This window comes from Halteromyces radiatus (assembly GCF_025201355.1).
Source record: "Halteromyces radiatus strain CBS 162.75 chromosome Unknown BX664scaffold_3, whole genome shotgun sequence".
Taxonomy (NCBI): domain Eukaryota; kingdom Fungi; phylum Mucoromycota; class Mucoromycetes; order Mucorales; family Cunninghamellaceae; genus Halteromyces; species Halteromyces radiatus.
In genome coordinates, this window is record NW_026251689.1 from 3,627,129 (window position 1) to 3,641,221 (window position 14,093).

Consider the following 14,093-nt stretch of genomic DNA (forward strand, 5'->3'; position numbering starts at 1 on the left):
TTTTTTTTTTTTTTTTTTTTGATAGATGGATGATGATAGCTTGATCCATACCGGCTCGAAGGCGCTTTAACTACTGCGTGTCTTTCCTGTCAAAATGTAATACATACTTCGACCCCATTACTACATATTTTTCCAGATCGTGAATATATGATATAATGATATGATGATGGTGATAATTTTTATAATCATTTCTGTAATGTCGTTTCCTATGATCATGATGATATGCTTCAAAAGTACTTTCAAAATTGGATTAATGTTCTACCATTTTATTATTATTATTATTATTATTTTACGAAGATGATGGCGATTGTCTTTGATGATTCTTGAATGATGATGATTATCTGAAGTTTTTAACGTTCCGTTCCATCTCCCTAAAAAAAAAGTTAGACCATGCATTGGCAAAACAGTTATCGAAAAAGGAGAATCGGCAGAAAAAAAAAAAGAGAGATCTCATTGATGATTCTTCATGGAACACCAGAAGAATAAGAAAATAGGGGATCCTCTTTTTTTTTCGCCACAAGTATAAACCATGGGGAAGGGGTTGCTAGGTGTTTGTATATAAAGGCTTTTCATTTTTTTCATTTTTATTCTTCTCTAGTTCATCTTTAAATTGATTGATTCTCTTTGGTATCGTTCATTTTATCGCTTTAAATCATCATCATGCGTTTCCAACTTGTTACTCTTTTTGCGACTTTGATTATGACAACTATGGCTGTACCTGAACTTGAACATGATCCATCAGAATTCGATATACATGGTAAGATTACATCCTTTCTTTTTTTTTTGATATTGATTCCATGATTATATAGATTGCCAATATTTCCAACCTACTAGTTGTATTCGGGAATGCCCTAAAGGGTATCTTGGAGTATATCGTACCGGCTGCTTTGCTGCTGAAGATCGTCACGAATGTTGTGGTGTTCGATGTTGTCGATCTCGACACGAAGATGATAATGAAGATGAAGGAAGTCTAGCGACTTCAGCTGTATCCAACAATCGATATGCCATTGCTGCTCGTACTCCCAAAAAAGGGGTTGTGGCATAAATATGATTTCATTTAATCATCATCATCCTTATTATTATAACTATTGTCATTATCATTATTATTATTACTATCATTGTGTGCTGACCACTGTTAATTATACAAAAATACACATCATGATTTTCAAAATAGTCCCTTGTTATCTATTCTAATATTTCGTTACAATCACTACATATTGAACACGCAATGCATTTTTTTTTGTTTCAACATATCAATTAAAAAAAGAATATACGTCTTTAATAAAAAGGAATCTTGTGTTATTCTTTATTGTTATTATTATTATTATCGAATCATCATAAGTGCATACTGAAAATAGGAGAACATCATGTAAAGAATCATTCTTTCTCGGCTCATGTCATCCTTATTTTCTCCCTACAACCCCTCTTTCTGTGATACTCAGTAATAACAGATACAGCGCTGCGACATGTAACGCAGCAAGAAAAAAAAAATTGCCGGAGGTTAAAATCCTTCAGTAAGTCAGTGACTTTTCCGTCTATTCAAAATTATTTCACTTCCACTTACTTTCTTTCTATCTTGCACTTGTACACCATTTTATCATTTTTATTAAAGAATGGTGAAAAATTCAACATTTCAACCTGATTCACTCGACACAAGTCCTCTCAATGTGTTTGCACTACCTCAAGAAATATTGACAACACTTGTACCTTTGAATGATGCTGAAACTGGATCAGTAGTTGACGATGTAGTGCATAAACAAGAACAACTGAACTTGGCCAACTTGGAAAAGCTACGTCTTCAGCAGCAACAAAACGACATTGAGCAACCTGATGTACTTACTTGTGGGACTTGTCAACAATCTTTCTCGGACAGATTGGATCATCGTCAACACTTTGGTACTGATTGGCATCGCTACAATATCAAAAGAAAACTTGTATTTGATCAACCTCCTGTTTCCTTGAATGAATTTGAAGATATGTTAGCAGGTAAGTGATGATAAAAAAGTTTTCCTTTTTTTCTTATTTTATTTTTAATTTTCCATTCTTATTATTAATATTGCATTCTTACTTTTTCTAACCATTATAGATCTTAGTGATAGTTTATCGGGATCTGATACAGAACAAGAGGAAAGTAGCGACGATGACATGGAAGAAAACGGGTCTACAATGCGTGTTTTGGAAACGATCGGTGAAGAAGACAAGGTACAAAATTTAGTAGGGAAGCAACAATTGGCATTGGATGAAGCACAAGCAATTGAGGACCAAGTAACGGCATCGACGACCCAGTGGATATCATCGACACCATTACAAAAGAAATATGCATCGGTCACTTGGTTTAAGGTACCTTCTTTGACTTGTATCCCTTTCCATTTGGGTATATATCGTGTTTTACTAGAATCAAAAAAGAATATCTCAAGTGTGGATGCCATTCAACGACTTCAACAATCATCAGATCATGGAAAACAAACACGACTCTGGACTCTTCTTATGATGGGTGGTGGTCATTTTGCAGGTGCCATCATCGATGTCAATCAAAGCAAGGGATTAATGGAGCAGCAACTCAACAAACAAGTCCATATTCATACCCACAAAACATTCCATCGATATACAAGTAAGTATTTTTCTTTTTTTTTTTTAAAAAAAAAAAAAGAGTTGTCTTCTCAAATAATTAACATTCATATGTTATTAGCTCGAAGAAAGCAAGGTGGCTCACAATCAGCAAATGATAGTGGAAAGGGAAAAGCAAATTCAGCAGGTGCTCAAATTAGACGATATAACGAAATGGCTTTACAACAGGTAAATATGAAAAAAAAAAAGAAAAAAAAACTGGAAAATTAACCATTCAATACTATTTTGCATTAGGATATTCGAGAACTATTAGATCAATGGAAGAAATATATTGATCAAAGTGAAATGGTATTCATTCATGCACCAAGCGGAAACAAGAAAATCATCTATGGTTATGATAATGCTGTACTCCGAAAAGGTAAACAAAAAAAAAAAAAATGTTTTTCCAATGAAACCTAATCCCTCTTTTTTTTTTTTTTTTTTTTTTTGCTTAAACAGATGATCCAAAAATACACAACATACCCTTTACAACAAGACGACCTACATTAAATGAATTACGACGTATTTATCTTGAATTGACAACGCTTAAAGTGGTACAAGTGGATGAACAGGCTATTCAGGAACATCAACAACGTTTGAAAGAAAAGGAAACTCGACTTCGAGAACGATTAGAAAAGGTGAAAACAAGCAATGTGAAGAAACAACCACCATCATCGGATCCGGTACTTGAAAAATTTTTAGTATTGGTGAAACAAGGCAAAGTCAATGTAGTACAATCCTATCTTGATAAACATCCTGATCTCCCTGTAGTGGAAAGGTTACCTGATTCTCTGATGAGTGAATATGGTCGATATCCTACGGTATTACATATAGCAGCTTCTCAAGGACATTCAAAAGTGGTATCCATGCTTTTACGTGATGTGGGAGCGAATCCAACAATCAAAAATGATATTGGCAAGACAGCATATGAAGTGGCGAAGGATAAGATGACACGCAATGTGTTTCGGCGATGTATGTGTGATCTCCCGGACCGATGGCCTTGGCTTGTGGATGCACGTGTACCTAGTCCATTGACGATTGAAGACGAAAAAGAACAATTGGAGAAGGATCGAAAGAAGAAGGCCAAAGAAGATGAACGGAAACGATTGATGGAATTAGAACGACAACAAAAAGAAGATGCAAGATTGGCCAAGGAAGAAGCGGAATTATTGGAACAAAGATCGAAAAACAATAAGAAAAAAGGACAAATGTTGGATCCAATGGCACGTGCTCTTCGGGACAATCAAGTGAACGTGGCGAATATGTCACCTGAAGCAAGAATGCGATTAGAAAGAGAAAAAAGAGCAAGAGCAGCAGAAGCTCGTTTGAAAAAGAAATGATATTTTGTAGTTTATATTATACCTTTTTGTAATTCAATAAAATCTTTTTTTTAATTTTTTTGACTACGGACTTTCTGATACACTGAAAAAAAAAAAAAATTGACCGTCCTCTAAATTGGGAAACTTGGTCGCTCCCTTTTTTTCTCTTTTTTTTTTTTATTTTTTCCTTTTTTTTTTTTTTTCTCTCTCTCTCTTTTTTCCTCTATTTGCCTCCGCTTTTTATATATATTTTTTTTTTCTTTTATCGTTATGGAATCATTCCCATCCTTTCATTTTGACCTGGCTTTACATCCAACAAAAGACACCATCAAATTAATAACTTCATTATTGGAAAAGGTGATAAGTGTAAACGATGCTTTACAAACGGATAGTTCATCATCCACCATAGAACAGTCTGATAGACGTCGTTTATCTAGTTCCAACATTTATACTTGTTTTCACGCCCGATCCGTTCCCAGTATCTCGATCCATGCCTATCTTACTCGTATTTTGAAATATTGTCCTTGTGCAAATGAATGTTTTTTGGCTATTTTGGTTTATTTTGATCGTATGGCAAAACCTCACCCTCCCTCTCGGACAATGCCATTACGTATTGATTCTTATAATGTCCATCGTTTGATTATTGCCGGAGTGATGATTGCAAGCAAATTGTTTTCTGATGTCTTTTTTACAAATACACGTTATGCCAAGGTAAAGAAAAAAAATAAAAAATAAAAAAATAAAAAATAAAAATATAATTATATATATATATATATATTTATTTATTTATAGGTGGGTGGTCTTCCAGTATCAGAATTGAATGTATTAGAAGTGGAATTCCTAGCTTTGAATGAATACAACCTTTTTGTTTCGGTAGAAGAATTTCAGTATTATGGAGATCAATTATTAATCCATTGGAAGAAGGAGCATGAAGGAACAAGTAATATGATGAATGGTGATCAATGGAATGACAACACTAATGTATCAAACAATAATGATATGATGGATACACAGATGACATCAACAAATCATGAATACGCACAGATCAATCGAGCAGCACGACAGCTTTCTATAGACAAAACATCTCGACAAGACATACCAGAAAAACATAGTGATACCATACATACAACACCAATGAAGGACCTGAATCGGAAATCAGATGAAATCGATCGACATCGTCTCTTCAAAAGACCAAGTTCTCGGGCCATTGGTAATACGCATGCCTCTTCTAGTTTTACTCACAATGACAATGCATCCTCTTTTATCGACAAACCATGTCTTCCAACTCCTCCTGGTGCTTCTCCTTCAACAACTCCTTCAACAAGATAACTACATGGATTTGCAATACATGGATTCGCGCGAATAGGATCAAGACTGTCACAACAGAAAATGCTAACAACTAATGATGGATTCTTCTTTGTCAGATACACCTCTCCCTTTGATTTCCCTCCCTCTCTTTTTTTTTATTTTTTTTATTCACGTCATTATTAGTACTTATTAGAATATTACCTATCATTGTGCATAATCTTGTATATTTATTAGTTTAGCAAAAGAAAATAGTCAAGTTCTTGTGATCTTTTTCCATTATATCATCATCACTTTGTCACTTTACCTTTTATTTTTTTTGTGCATCATCCATTTTTGATTACCCACTTTCTCAGTTTTCTTTTTTCTTAGTATATTTATCAAACAACTATCTGATATCATTATCATCTTCATCATCATCCTTTATTTTACTCATCCAATAAAGAAATTACCAAATATGATTATCATTTATCCACTATTATTCATAAATAAAAAGAAGATGTTTAGTTTTCCTTGGAAATCTGATTTATAATACAATTTAAAAAATTGCTTTAGGATGATCATTCCGCTGTTTTCAATACACCACCATCATCATTATTAAATCGAAAAAGGGTTAAAAACATGAATCATTTCATTAGAAATTATGATGTTTATTGCAGGGATATATAGTTTATTAACTGGGGAGGCAAATCGATAGTGAAGTATATGATACAAAGGATGAATACGAGGAAAAAAAAAAGAAAAAAAGGAATATAAAATATATACTAGATTTCATTTTCTTTATAAATAAAAAAAAGGAAGATTATAACAATCATCATAAAATAAAAATAAAAATAATAATAATAATAATAATTAAACATTATTGAGTTGAGAAGGTAAAGTAGCTGTCTTGTCGGTATCGATTTCACCATTCGGCGATGCTTGTTGATGTACTTCACGTACTCGTTCAGACACGACTTTTTGTTGTCCACTGGTAGGATCCACGGTAACGATCTTGTCTACATGATAGTATGCCATTTCCCCAATTTCTGCTGCATCTAAACCTTGCAATTCCATTTCAGGATCCACACGTAACGAGAGACCAGGAATCCGATCCATGATCAATAAGATCAAAAGTGTAATAAAGAAAGACCATGATGCACCAGCAGTGGCATCAGCGAATTGATAGCCGATTTGTACCCAATGTTGATTCATCCATCCACCTGCAATATCAGTTGATCCATCCAAACCTGCAATGTAAGATTCAGCAAAGATACCCTAATTGATCATATAAAATGAAGAAGGAGATCAGTCACAAAAAAAAAAAAAAAAAAGAGAGAACTTACAGTCAAAATACTACCAACATAGCCACCTACTCCATGTACAGCAAACACATCTAAAGCATCATCATAATTGAACATATGTTTCAAATGGACAGCAAAGTTACAAGCAATTGCACCCAAAAAACCAATTGCCACGCTAGGTCCAGGACCGACAAAACCAGAAGCAGGTGTGATGGCCACCAAACCAGCTACAGCACCAGAACAGAAACCAAGAGCAGTAAACTTGCGTTCAATACGATAATCCAAACACATCCAAGTGATGGCTCCCACGGCTGCAGCCAAATTGGTCACAACACATGCCATTGCAGCACGCAAGTTACCGGCAAGGGCAGATCCTCCATTGAATCCAAACCATCCAAACCAAAGTAAAGCAGTACCTAATCGAAAAAAAAAGAAAAATGAGTATCCTTTTTTTTCCATTTTTTTTTTTTCATTTTACCTAAAACAACGTTGGACATATTATGAGGTTTAAAATCATGAGCTTGAGATAAACTTCCATGACCTTGTCGTTTTCCCAATACCAAAGCATAAGCAAGACTAGCAAATCCACTAGAGATATGGACAGGCGTACCACCTGCGAAATCAAGCCCACCTAGCTTAGCACTCCATCCATTAGGATTCCAAGTCCAACAAGCGATTACATCATAAACAATGGTCGACCATATGAACATAAATATCACCATAGGTAATAAACGCCCTCTTTCAGCAGCTGAGCCTATAGCTAAGGCAGGAGTAAGAGCTGCAAACATGCATTGAACTAAAAATAAAATAATAATAATAATAATAATAATATTGATCAATAAATCATAAAAAAAAAAATGGCGTACAGAATTGAACCGTGTTTGTTTTTCTTACAAATCATAAAGACAATGTCGGGAATAGATTTACTACCAATAGAAGGATCACCCAATACACCTCGAAGAAAAGCATTATCCAAATTACCAATAAACGGAGAAGCCGATTTACTAAAGGTCAAACTATAACCCCAAATAAACCACTATTCATCAAATTGTTTTTTTTTAAAAAAAAAAATTGTTTTAGTATATTTAATTTTCAAATCAATTTTTTTTTTTTTTTTTTTACCTGTACAGAGACAACGACAAGAGATAAGACTGAACACATAATCAAAGATAATGCGTTTTTAGATCGAGCCATACCAGAATAGAAATAACCTACACCAGGTATCATCAACCATACCAAAGCAGTAGAAGATAAAATCCATGAAACATCACCAGCCGCATATCCTGTACCATAGTTAGGATCAGGCATTTTTTTTTCTTTTTGATTGAGGTAAAAAAGTAACAAGGAAAAAAAAAAAAAAGAATAAAAGAAAGAAAGAAAAAGAAAAAGAGAAAAAAAAAATGGTTTCCTATTTTATCTATGGATTCAAGCCCAGCAAACCCTTATGGATCTTCTTGCGTTATCATATAGATAGGAGGTGCTGAGATGGAATTGTTATCAATGCCATATTGGGTGGACTTTAACAAGAGTTTACCATTGATAAAAAGTTCGCTAATTATATTCAAAAATGGATCTTTTAAATCAATGATATTATTATTTACTGTCAATATTTACATTATCTTCCATTTTATAAGTGATTTGATTAATAGTAAACACTTCTTTGAAAGGGGAGAGGGGGATAAAGAGGATTTGAAGGGAGGAATGCTTTAAATAAGGAGATTGATGGATATGATCAAAAAGAAGATGTATCATGCCACGTTCCAAATTATTTGTTTAACCAAGATAAGATAGATACTCTATTTTTTATTTATTTATTTATATATAATGAGCCAATAAGCTTGGATTTTTTATCTAGATTGCCTTTTTCTGCCATATCTGTGATCCCATGAGATCATCCAAAAAAAAAAAAAAATCATGGAGATGAGGTAACACATTCAATAGATTTCCTGTTGTCTTCCTGATGATCCATCCCTACCTTTCTTCCCTTTTTTTTTTGTTGTTGAAAAAAAAAAAAAAGAGAAGGATAAACTCCGGTGCTATCCGATTTGCATTGTGTCAGAACCCATATAGTAAACAGAGGCATAAATTTTTTTTTTTTGTTGGGCGTGTATAATGTAGAAAAAAAAGGTAATAAGAATGTAAAATGAATGGTTTTCTTTATTTATTATAATGTAGTAAATCGAAATATCAATCTATTCTCTTAAAATCTATTCTAAAAATGAGGGACATGACATGCCTGCATGGCCATATTGATGATGGCAAAAGTCCCTTCACCCAACACAAATCCAGAGGCAATGATGATGATAAATACATGTCCAATTTGATCACGATAAGGTCCAGCCAAACGATCGAATTTCCTCTTGATATCGGTATTTGTTTGTTGAGCATCACAGTAGTTGTACCAGCCATAGACCATCAAACCACCTATCACTCTTGCAATAGTAAAATTTGGAGGATTATATATACCAATAGCAAAAGCAATTCCCTTTGGTAAGAACCGTCTCCAATCCGAAGGGTCGCCTGTTTCTTTCAATACCGTCAGCATTACAAAGAGAACAGAGAAAAAAACCATAAATTCAATAGCATGGGGAGGAAGAGGTTGACCATTCATCAATCGAGACATGTCGAGCCATACTTGAGCTGTAGGAACTGCAAATTCAGGACCGGGAATAGTATAAACGGATTTAAATAACCAATAGATGCCTACATTAAAAAGATGATATTTTTTTTTTGAGTTCATACCATCTATATTCTTACTACATCTCACCTGTGGTAATAAAAGCACTATACAAAGATCCTAAAATTTGACCATAAAACTGTGCTTTAGGAGATGCCTTGAGTATATGGCCCATCTTCAAATCTAGAAAAAGAATATTACATTTAGAAGAAAAATTATAGAAGCTTTTTTTCTATACATACCTTGCATAAGATCCCCTACACACACACAAAAAAAAAAAGGAAAAAAGTATGTTATGTATCCATTTTCAATTTGAATAAATGATGTGAGATCATTACCTGCTTGTTGTGCACCTATCCAAAAAAAAAAAAAAAAAACCAAAAATCAAAACAATATATATAGTATACTTATCACCTTTTTTTTTTTTTTTTTTTTTTTTTTTTTTTTTTTTTTTTTTTTTTTTTTTACCTGCTTCAGCAATTCCACCTACTATCAAATTGGCAACAATATTTCCAGGCATAAAAAGAGCAAACAAGATTTGACTAATTTTTCCAATACCACTAACAGGATTGAGATCAGTTTCTCCAAGAGCACGTACAGCCAGTACACCAAGAAACGAAGCCAGCACTAATGCCAATAAAGACATACCAACAGGGAGCACTTTTGTACCAAATACCATGGCTACAGCACCAACACATAGTATTACTGATAAAACCAAGCCTGGATAAGTAATCGATCCCGGTACAAGATGTTCAGACGACACATCATCAAGCTTTGTATTACTAGCTATAGTTGGTGAATGATCGTTGATATTGTCGTCCTGACTAGTTCTCATGTTGTGATGATATACGGTGGTTAAAGGGGAAGATGGTGCTGGAGTAGTCGATGTGAGTTCCATTTGATCTACTTTTTGATAATCTGGTGAGTGGCGTTTTGATCTGTTCGTTATCAGAGATTTGATAATAAGTATGAGCAGTGACGTTAGTGATTCCGATAACATAACACCAAGAGAGATCCAGATAATCCATCCTTTTGATCCATTCTTCCAATCATTTACTGGTCCTGGCGCCCATCCAAGATGATATGCTATTGGCGATAAGATTCCCCATCCTACGATAGATCCCAATAGCATCGACAATGTTGTTGATAATCCCTAATCATTACAAAAACAATAAAAAGTATTACATTGATATTCTATACATTTACACTCTTTTTTTTTTTTTTTTATGTCTGTACCATAATGATTCCTTGACCAATATAACTGAAAGAAGGAGTAAAGTACCACAACCAAGAATAAAAATCAATCCAATTGAGTGTCAACCAATTAAATACAGGTAGAGCATAAATCACAGGGAAGAAATAAGATAAGAAGGTATAGAATGCGGATATTCCAAAAGACACCATAAGTGTCGATAGTTTCATTTTCCAAGTATGGCTATAATCAGGTAATGTTGAAGGTGTTTCCAATGTCGATGCGGAAGAGGAACTGTCATGTTCAATAGTTGCCTGTGAAGTATTGGTTGTCATAGATACAAGCATCAGGGAAGGGGTTTGATCGTATGGGAAATAGTCATTGGTGCTGTCCAAAGAAGTGGAAGATAATCTTGATTGGTGATGGTTGTGAAAATAAGAACTGTCCAATTGACGATGATGAAGAAAGCTGATCATTTGTGCCGTTGCTGTACCAGAAGGGAAAGGCAATTTTTCACGTATCACGACTTGTTTTCGTAAAGGTACCGCCAAGAAGACGCCAAAAAACATGACACCCATACACCATATCAACAGTTGTAGACTTGATAATTCTATTGGTCCTGCTTCTAAACTTTCTGAACCAGGATTGTCTTCTACAGTCAAAAGAGCAAGTGCAGGTATGATACCCACAAATCCTAACAAAAAAAAAAAATCCGATCAGTTCCAACAGTCCATTCTTTTCTTATGCTATCATTACCAGCAGCCAATGGCATGGTACCAGCAGCAACAGATACCGTAGTTTGTAGAACATTTTCAGGCATAGAAAGTGAACTACCCATAGGTTTCAAGGCAAGGAATCCCAAAAGACAAGCCTGTAATGACATCATGGAGATCCAACCTGACTGAAGACCGAAATACATGTTGGAGAAACATAAAAGAGTACCAATAAGTAAACCGATCAACACAGCGCGCCACTAAGAAGAAGAAGAAGAAGAAGAAGAAGAAGAAGAATGATGTAAGTAAACTGACCATTAAAAGAAAATGCTATTATTGTTTTTGCCATATACCGTAAAATGCTGTTCGATCAGGTCTAAAAAAAAAAAGGAAGAGCAAAGTTGAATAAATGGAATGATAAACATCTCCTTGTATCTATAATCAAAAGTTTACCATCTTTGCGCTGTTGTTCATCGTTGTCACTGTTCATAAATGAGATAATAGTCAAAAAAAAAGAAAAAAAAAAGGAATCAAATTTTTTATTGGGAGTGGAAAAAAAAAAAGATCATGCGGAGGATTGGGTGGTAAATTTTTTAACTAATAAGGTTTTGGGGTGATTTGGACCAAAGACAATAGATCTTACTTTGGTTGCCTGGGTAAATGCGTTGCGGGCGTCCTTGTTCCATTTCTTTTCTAAAGGCGGAAGAGAATGTCGATATTGAGTGGCCAGAGAATCACAAAGTTCGCCCAAGTTTTGCCAAAAATCGGCGACCTCAGATGTATATTCAGGCAAATGTTGTTTTGCTTGTTCTTGCATAAAATCCAAGATGATTTTGTTAATATCGGCAGCACGTTTGATATCGTTTTCGTAACGTAAACAATTCATTAACGGGATGGATGCATTGAATCGAATAGCGTCTTGAGGATGAAGTTTACCGGGTTCCAGTGTTGTGTTGACCAAGGGTTCCAACTCCTTTCTTGCACGTCGATAATTCCTTTCTTTTCGAATACACTTCATTCCATTTGTATACTTGTCCTGTGCTTGTGAAATTGTATCCCGTACTGTTTTTGCTGTTGCTACATGACCGCATTTCGCGCATGGCCAGACTTCATCATCTTTGGTGGTGTATAATTTGGTTTGTCCTCGAGAGATATCTTCAATGGTGGAAGCTGGAATTACATATACATCTTCTGTACATTGTGTACAAACGACCCCATGTAAAAATCGATCCACTGACGTATCCATGGGTGAGCTACATCTTTTACATTTGCACCAAAAATGTTTTGTCGCCAACAAATTCTACCAAAAAAAAAAAAAAATCACCATGTTGATTAAAACCAATCCTTTTTTTTTTTTGATGTTGTCCTACCTGTCGTCGTTCATCACGAGATGCATATAAATCAATATAACTGACAGCAATTTCCTCATCCTGTTTTACTGGTCGAATCGTTCGAAAGAGTAATTGTCCCTTTTCCAATCCCACAAAAGCTGCATTAGGGTTACAAGAATGATTGAAGAATAAAGCACCCACTGGGAATAAGCCTAAAGCAACATCGGTATTTCTAGCATGATTATCTCCTAGTCCATGAGCATTTGAATTGATTCTAATAATAAAAGAGTCAGAATATATATATATATATATATCTACATATTATTTTTATTTTTATTTACCTGCAAGCAAGAGTCACTAAGTCATCTACTGATAAAGATGCAAAGAAATCGGGATCTTCCATCATCAGTCGTTGAGCTAAAGGGGTGGGACAAGAAATAAATAAATAAATAAATATTTTCTGTATTCTGCTTTTTTTTTTTTTTTGTTTACCTGCGTCAGTGACCACCTTGATAAAAGCGAGTGAGGCATTTTCTTTATGACTTAATAAATCAAGGACACATCTATAAGGAGTCGATCCATCTTCTTCTTCTTCTTCTTCTTCATCATTCTGTTGCCGTTTTGCCAATAAATAAATCATCAATCGTAACAAATCGGGGTCAACGTCGGTAGATTGGCCAATGGGGATGACTTGTGATAACAAAGCACACACTCGAGTATGATGATGATCACTTTGCACACATGTTTGAGAACAATAGTATACCATCTTACAATCGGAACACATCATCTTGGTGGAAAGATCATCTAAACAGACATGACATTGTTGATCGATGTAGTCAGATCGAACAACAAACGCTGTGGCCTTTTCCAGACATACAGTTGTCCCTTGATCGATGGTACATGAAGCTACAGCATGTCGTCCTTTGGTTTTGGTTGCTTTCAATGTCACTGGGTAAGGCATCATGGTCTTGAGATAGTAGTCATCAATGTCTTGCACAATCTTCTTTTTATTTTTTTTCTTCTTTTTGGTCTTCTTTGTTGTGTCATCAATCATGCACGATGTTTCAAGTGCTTTATCTAATTCATCCTGTGTTTCTTGTACTGACTGAACCATCGGATGATGTCTATTTTAAAAAAAAATAAAAAAAACAAAATAATAAGAAGGAAGAAAAAGAAAGTTAGAATTTCTTTTTTTCTGGAAGAATAAAAAAAAAAAAAAAACTTTTCGGCGGCGATCGAATTACCGCCACTAGCTTCTTTACGTAAAAAGAAAAAAAGGTGAGTTTTTATTGCGAAGTATGGTAAACATGTCTTTATTCTCTTGTTTGGTTGGTTTCAATAACTTGGACAATGATGCTACTGTTGTTGCTTCTGATGAAAATGATGAATATCATCGCAGAAATCATCAAAACATCGTGTTCTCTTCCCCCCACCATTCATTCTTTCAAAGTGTAATCCCCCGAGACATTCTAGTTTGAGGAGATTTAGTTTAATTTAGCTGATCATACTTCTGAACACATTTTATCATTTTGACAGTGTTGTTAAGAAAGAAAAAAAAATTGGATGAAGTACAAATCGTTTTCAGCCAATAGGAAGAGTCAATGCAAAAAAAAATTAGGAACCTTAAATAGGGAACTCATTTCCCACCCAGCACTTGCAGGCAACA

General features: G+C 34.6%; 6 protein-coding genes across 6 annotated transcripts; 3 read left to right on the plus strand and 3 right to left on the minus strand.

The window, feature by feature from the left end:
- Positions 1–592: 592 nt before the first annotated feature.
- On the plus strand, positions 593–1,045 carry BX664DRAFT_358262 (uncharacterized protein; the record flags this gene model as incomplete). Its single annotated transcript, XM_051548021.1, has 2 exons — positions 593–757; positions 810–1,045. The coding sequence occupies exons 1-2, from the start codon at positions 661–663 to the stop codon at positions 1,043–1,045; spliced, it is 333 nt and encodes a 110-aa protein (XP_051402338.1). The 5' UTR covers positions 593–660.
- Positions 1,046–1,567: 522 nt separating this feature from the next.
- On the plus strand, positions 1,568–4,005 carry BX664DRAFT_358263 (uncharacterized protein). The gene is made up of 5 exons (XM_051548022.1): positions 1,568–1,986; positions 2,087–2,611; positions 2,690–2,796; positions 2,863–2,986; positions 3,067–4,005. The coding sequence occupies exons 1-5, from the start codon at positions 1,614–1,616 to the stop codon at positions 3,945–3,947; spliced, it is 2,010 nt and encodes a 669-aa protein (XP_051402339.1). The 5' UTR covers positions 1,568–1,613; the 3' UTR covers positions 3,948–4,005.
- A 141-nt stretch (positions 4,006–4,146) lies between these two features.
- On the plus strand, positions 4,147–5,702 carry BX664DRAFT_295839 (cyclin-domain-containing protein). Its single transcript, XM_051542174.1, has 2 exons — positions 4,147–4,637; positions 4,719–5,702. Exons 1-2 carry the CDS (start codon positions 4,197–4,199, stop codon positions 5,253–5,255), a joined length of 978 nt encoding a protein of 325 aa, XP_051402340.1. The 5' UTR covers positions 4,147–4,196; the 3' UTR covers positions 5,256–5,702.
- Positions 5,703–5,860: 158 nt separating this feature from the next.
- On the minus strand, positions 5,861–7,860 carry BX664DRAFT_330885 (ammonium transporter AmtB-like domain-containing protein). The gene is made up of 5 exons (XM_051545037.1): positions 7,637–7,860; positions 7,409–7,550; positions 6,993–7,310; positions 6,557–6,930; positions 5,861–6,488 (listed from the first exon to the last, which is right to left on the minus strand). Exons 1-5 carry the CDS (start codon positions 7,820–7,822, stop codon positions 6,084–6,086), a joined length of 1,425 nt encoding a protein of 474 aa, XP_051402341.1. The 5' UTR covers positions 7,823–7,860; the 3' UTR covers positions 5,861–6,083.
- A 791-nt stretch (positions 7,861–8,651) lies between these two features.
- Positions 8,652–11,610, minus strand: BX664DRAFT_330886 (OPT oligopeptide transporter protein-domain-containing protein). The gene is made up of 9 exons (XM_051545038.1): positions 11,550–11,610; positions 11,450–11,472; positions 11,140–11,356; positions 10,428–11,077; positions 9,660–10,344; positions 9,530–9,544; positions 9,434–9,448; positions 9,282–9,374; positions 8,652–9,217 (listed from the first exon to the last, which is right to left on the minus strand). Exons 1-9 carry the CDS (start codon positions 11,584–11,586, stop codon positions 8,727–8,729), a joined length of 2,226 nt encoding a protein of 741 aa, XP_051402342.1. The 5' UTR covers positions 11,587–11,610; the 3' UTR covers positions 8,652–8,726.
- Positions 11,611–11,661: 51 nt separating this feature from the next.
- On the minus strand, positions 11,662–13,653 carry BX664DRAFT_379003 (uncharacterized protein; the record flags this gene model as incomplete). Its single annotated transcript, XM_051548845.1, has 4 exons — positions 12,920–13,653; positions 12,769–12,844; positions 12,467–12,701; positions 11,662–12,396 (listed from the first exon to the last, which is right to left on the minus strand). Exons 1-4 carry the CDS (start codon positions 13,539–13,541, stop codon positions 11,662–11,664), a joined length of 1,668 nt encoding a protein of 555 aa, XP_051402343.1. The 5' UTR covers positions 13,542–13,653.
- Positions 13,654–14,093: the final 440 nt, after the last annotated feature.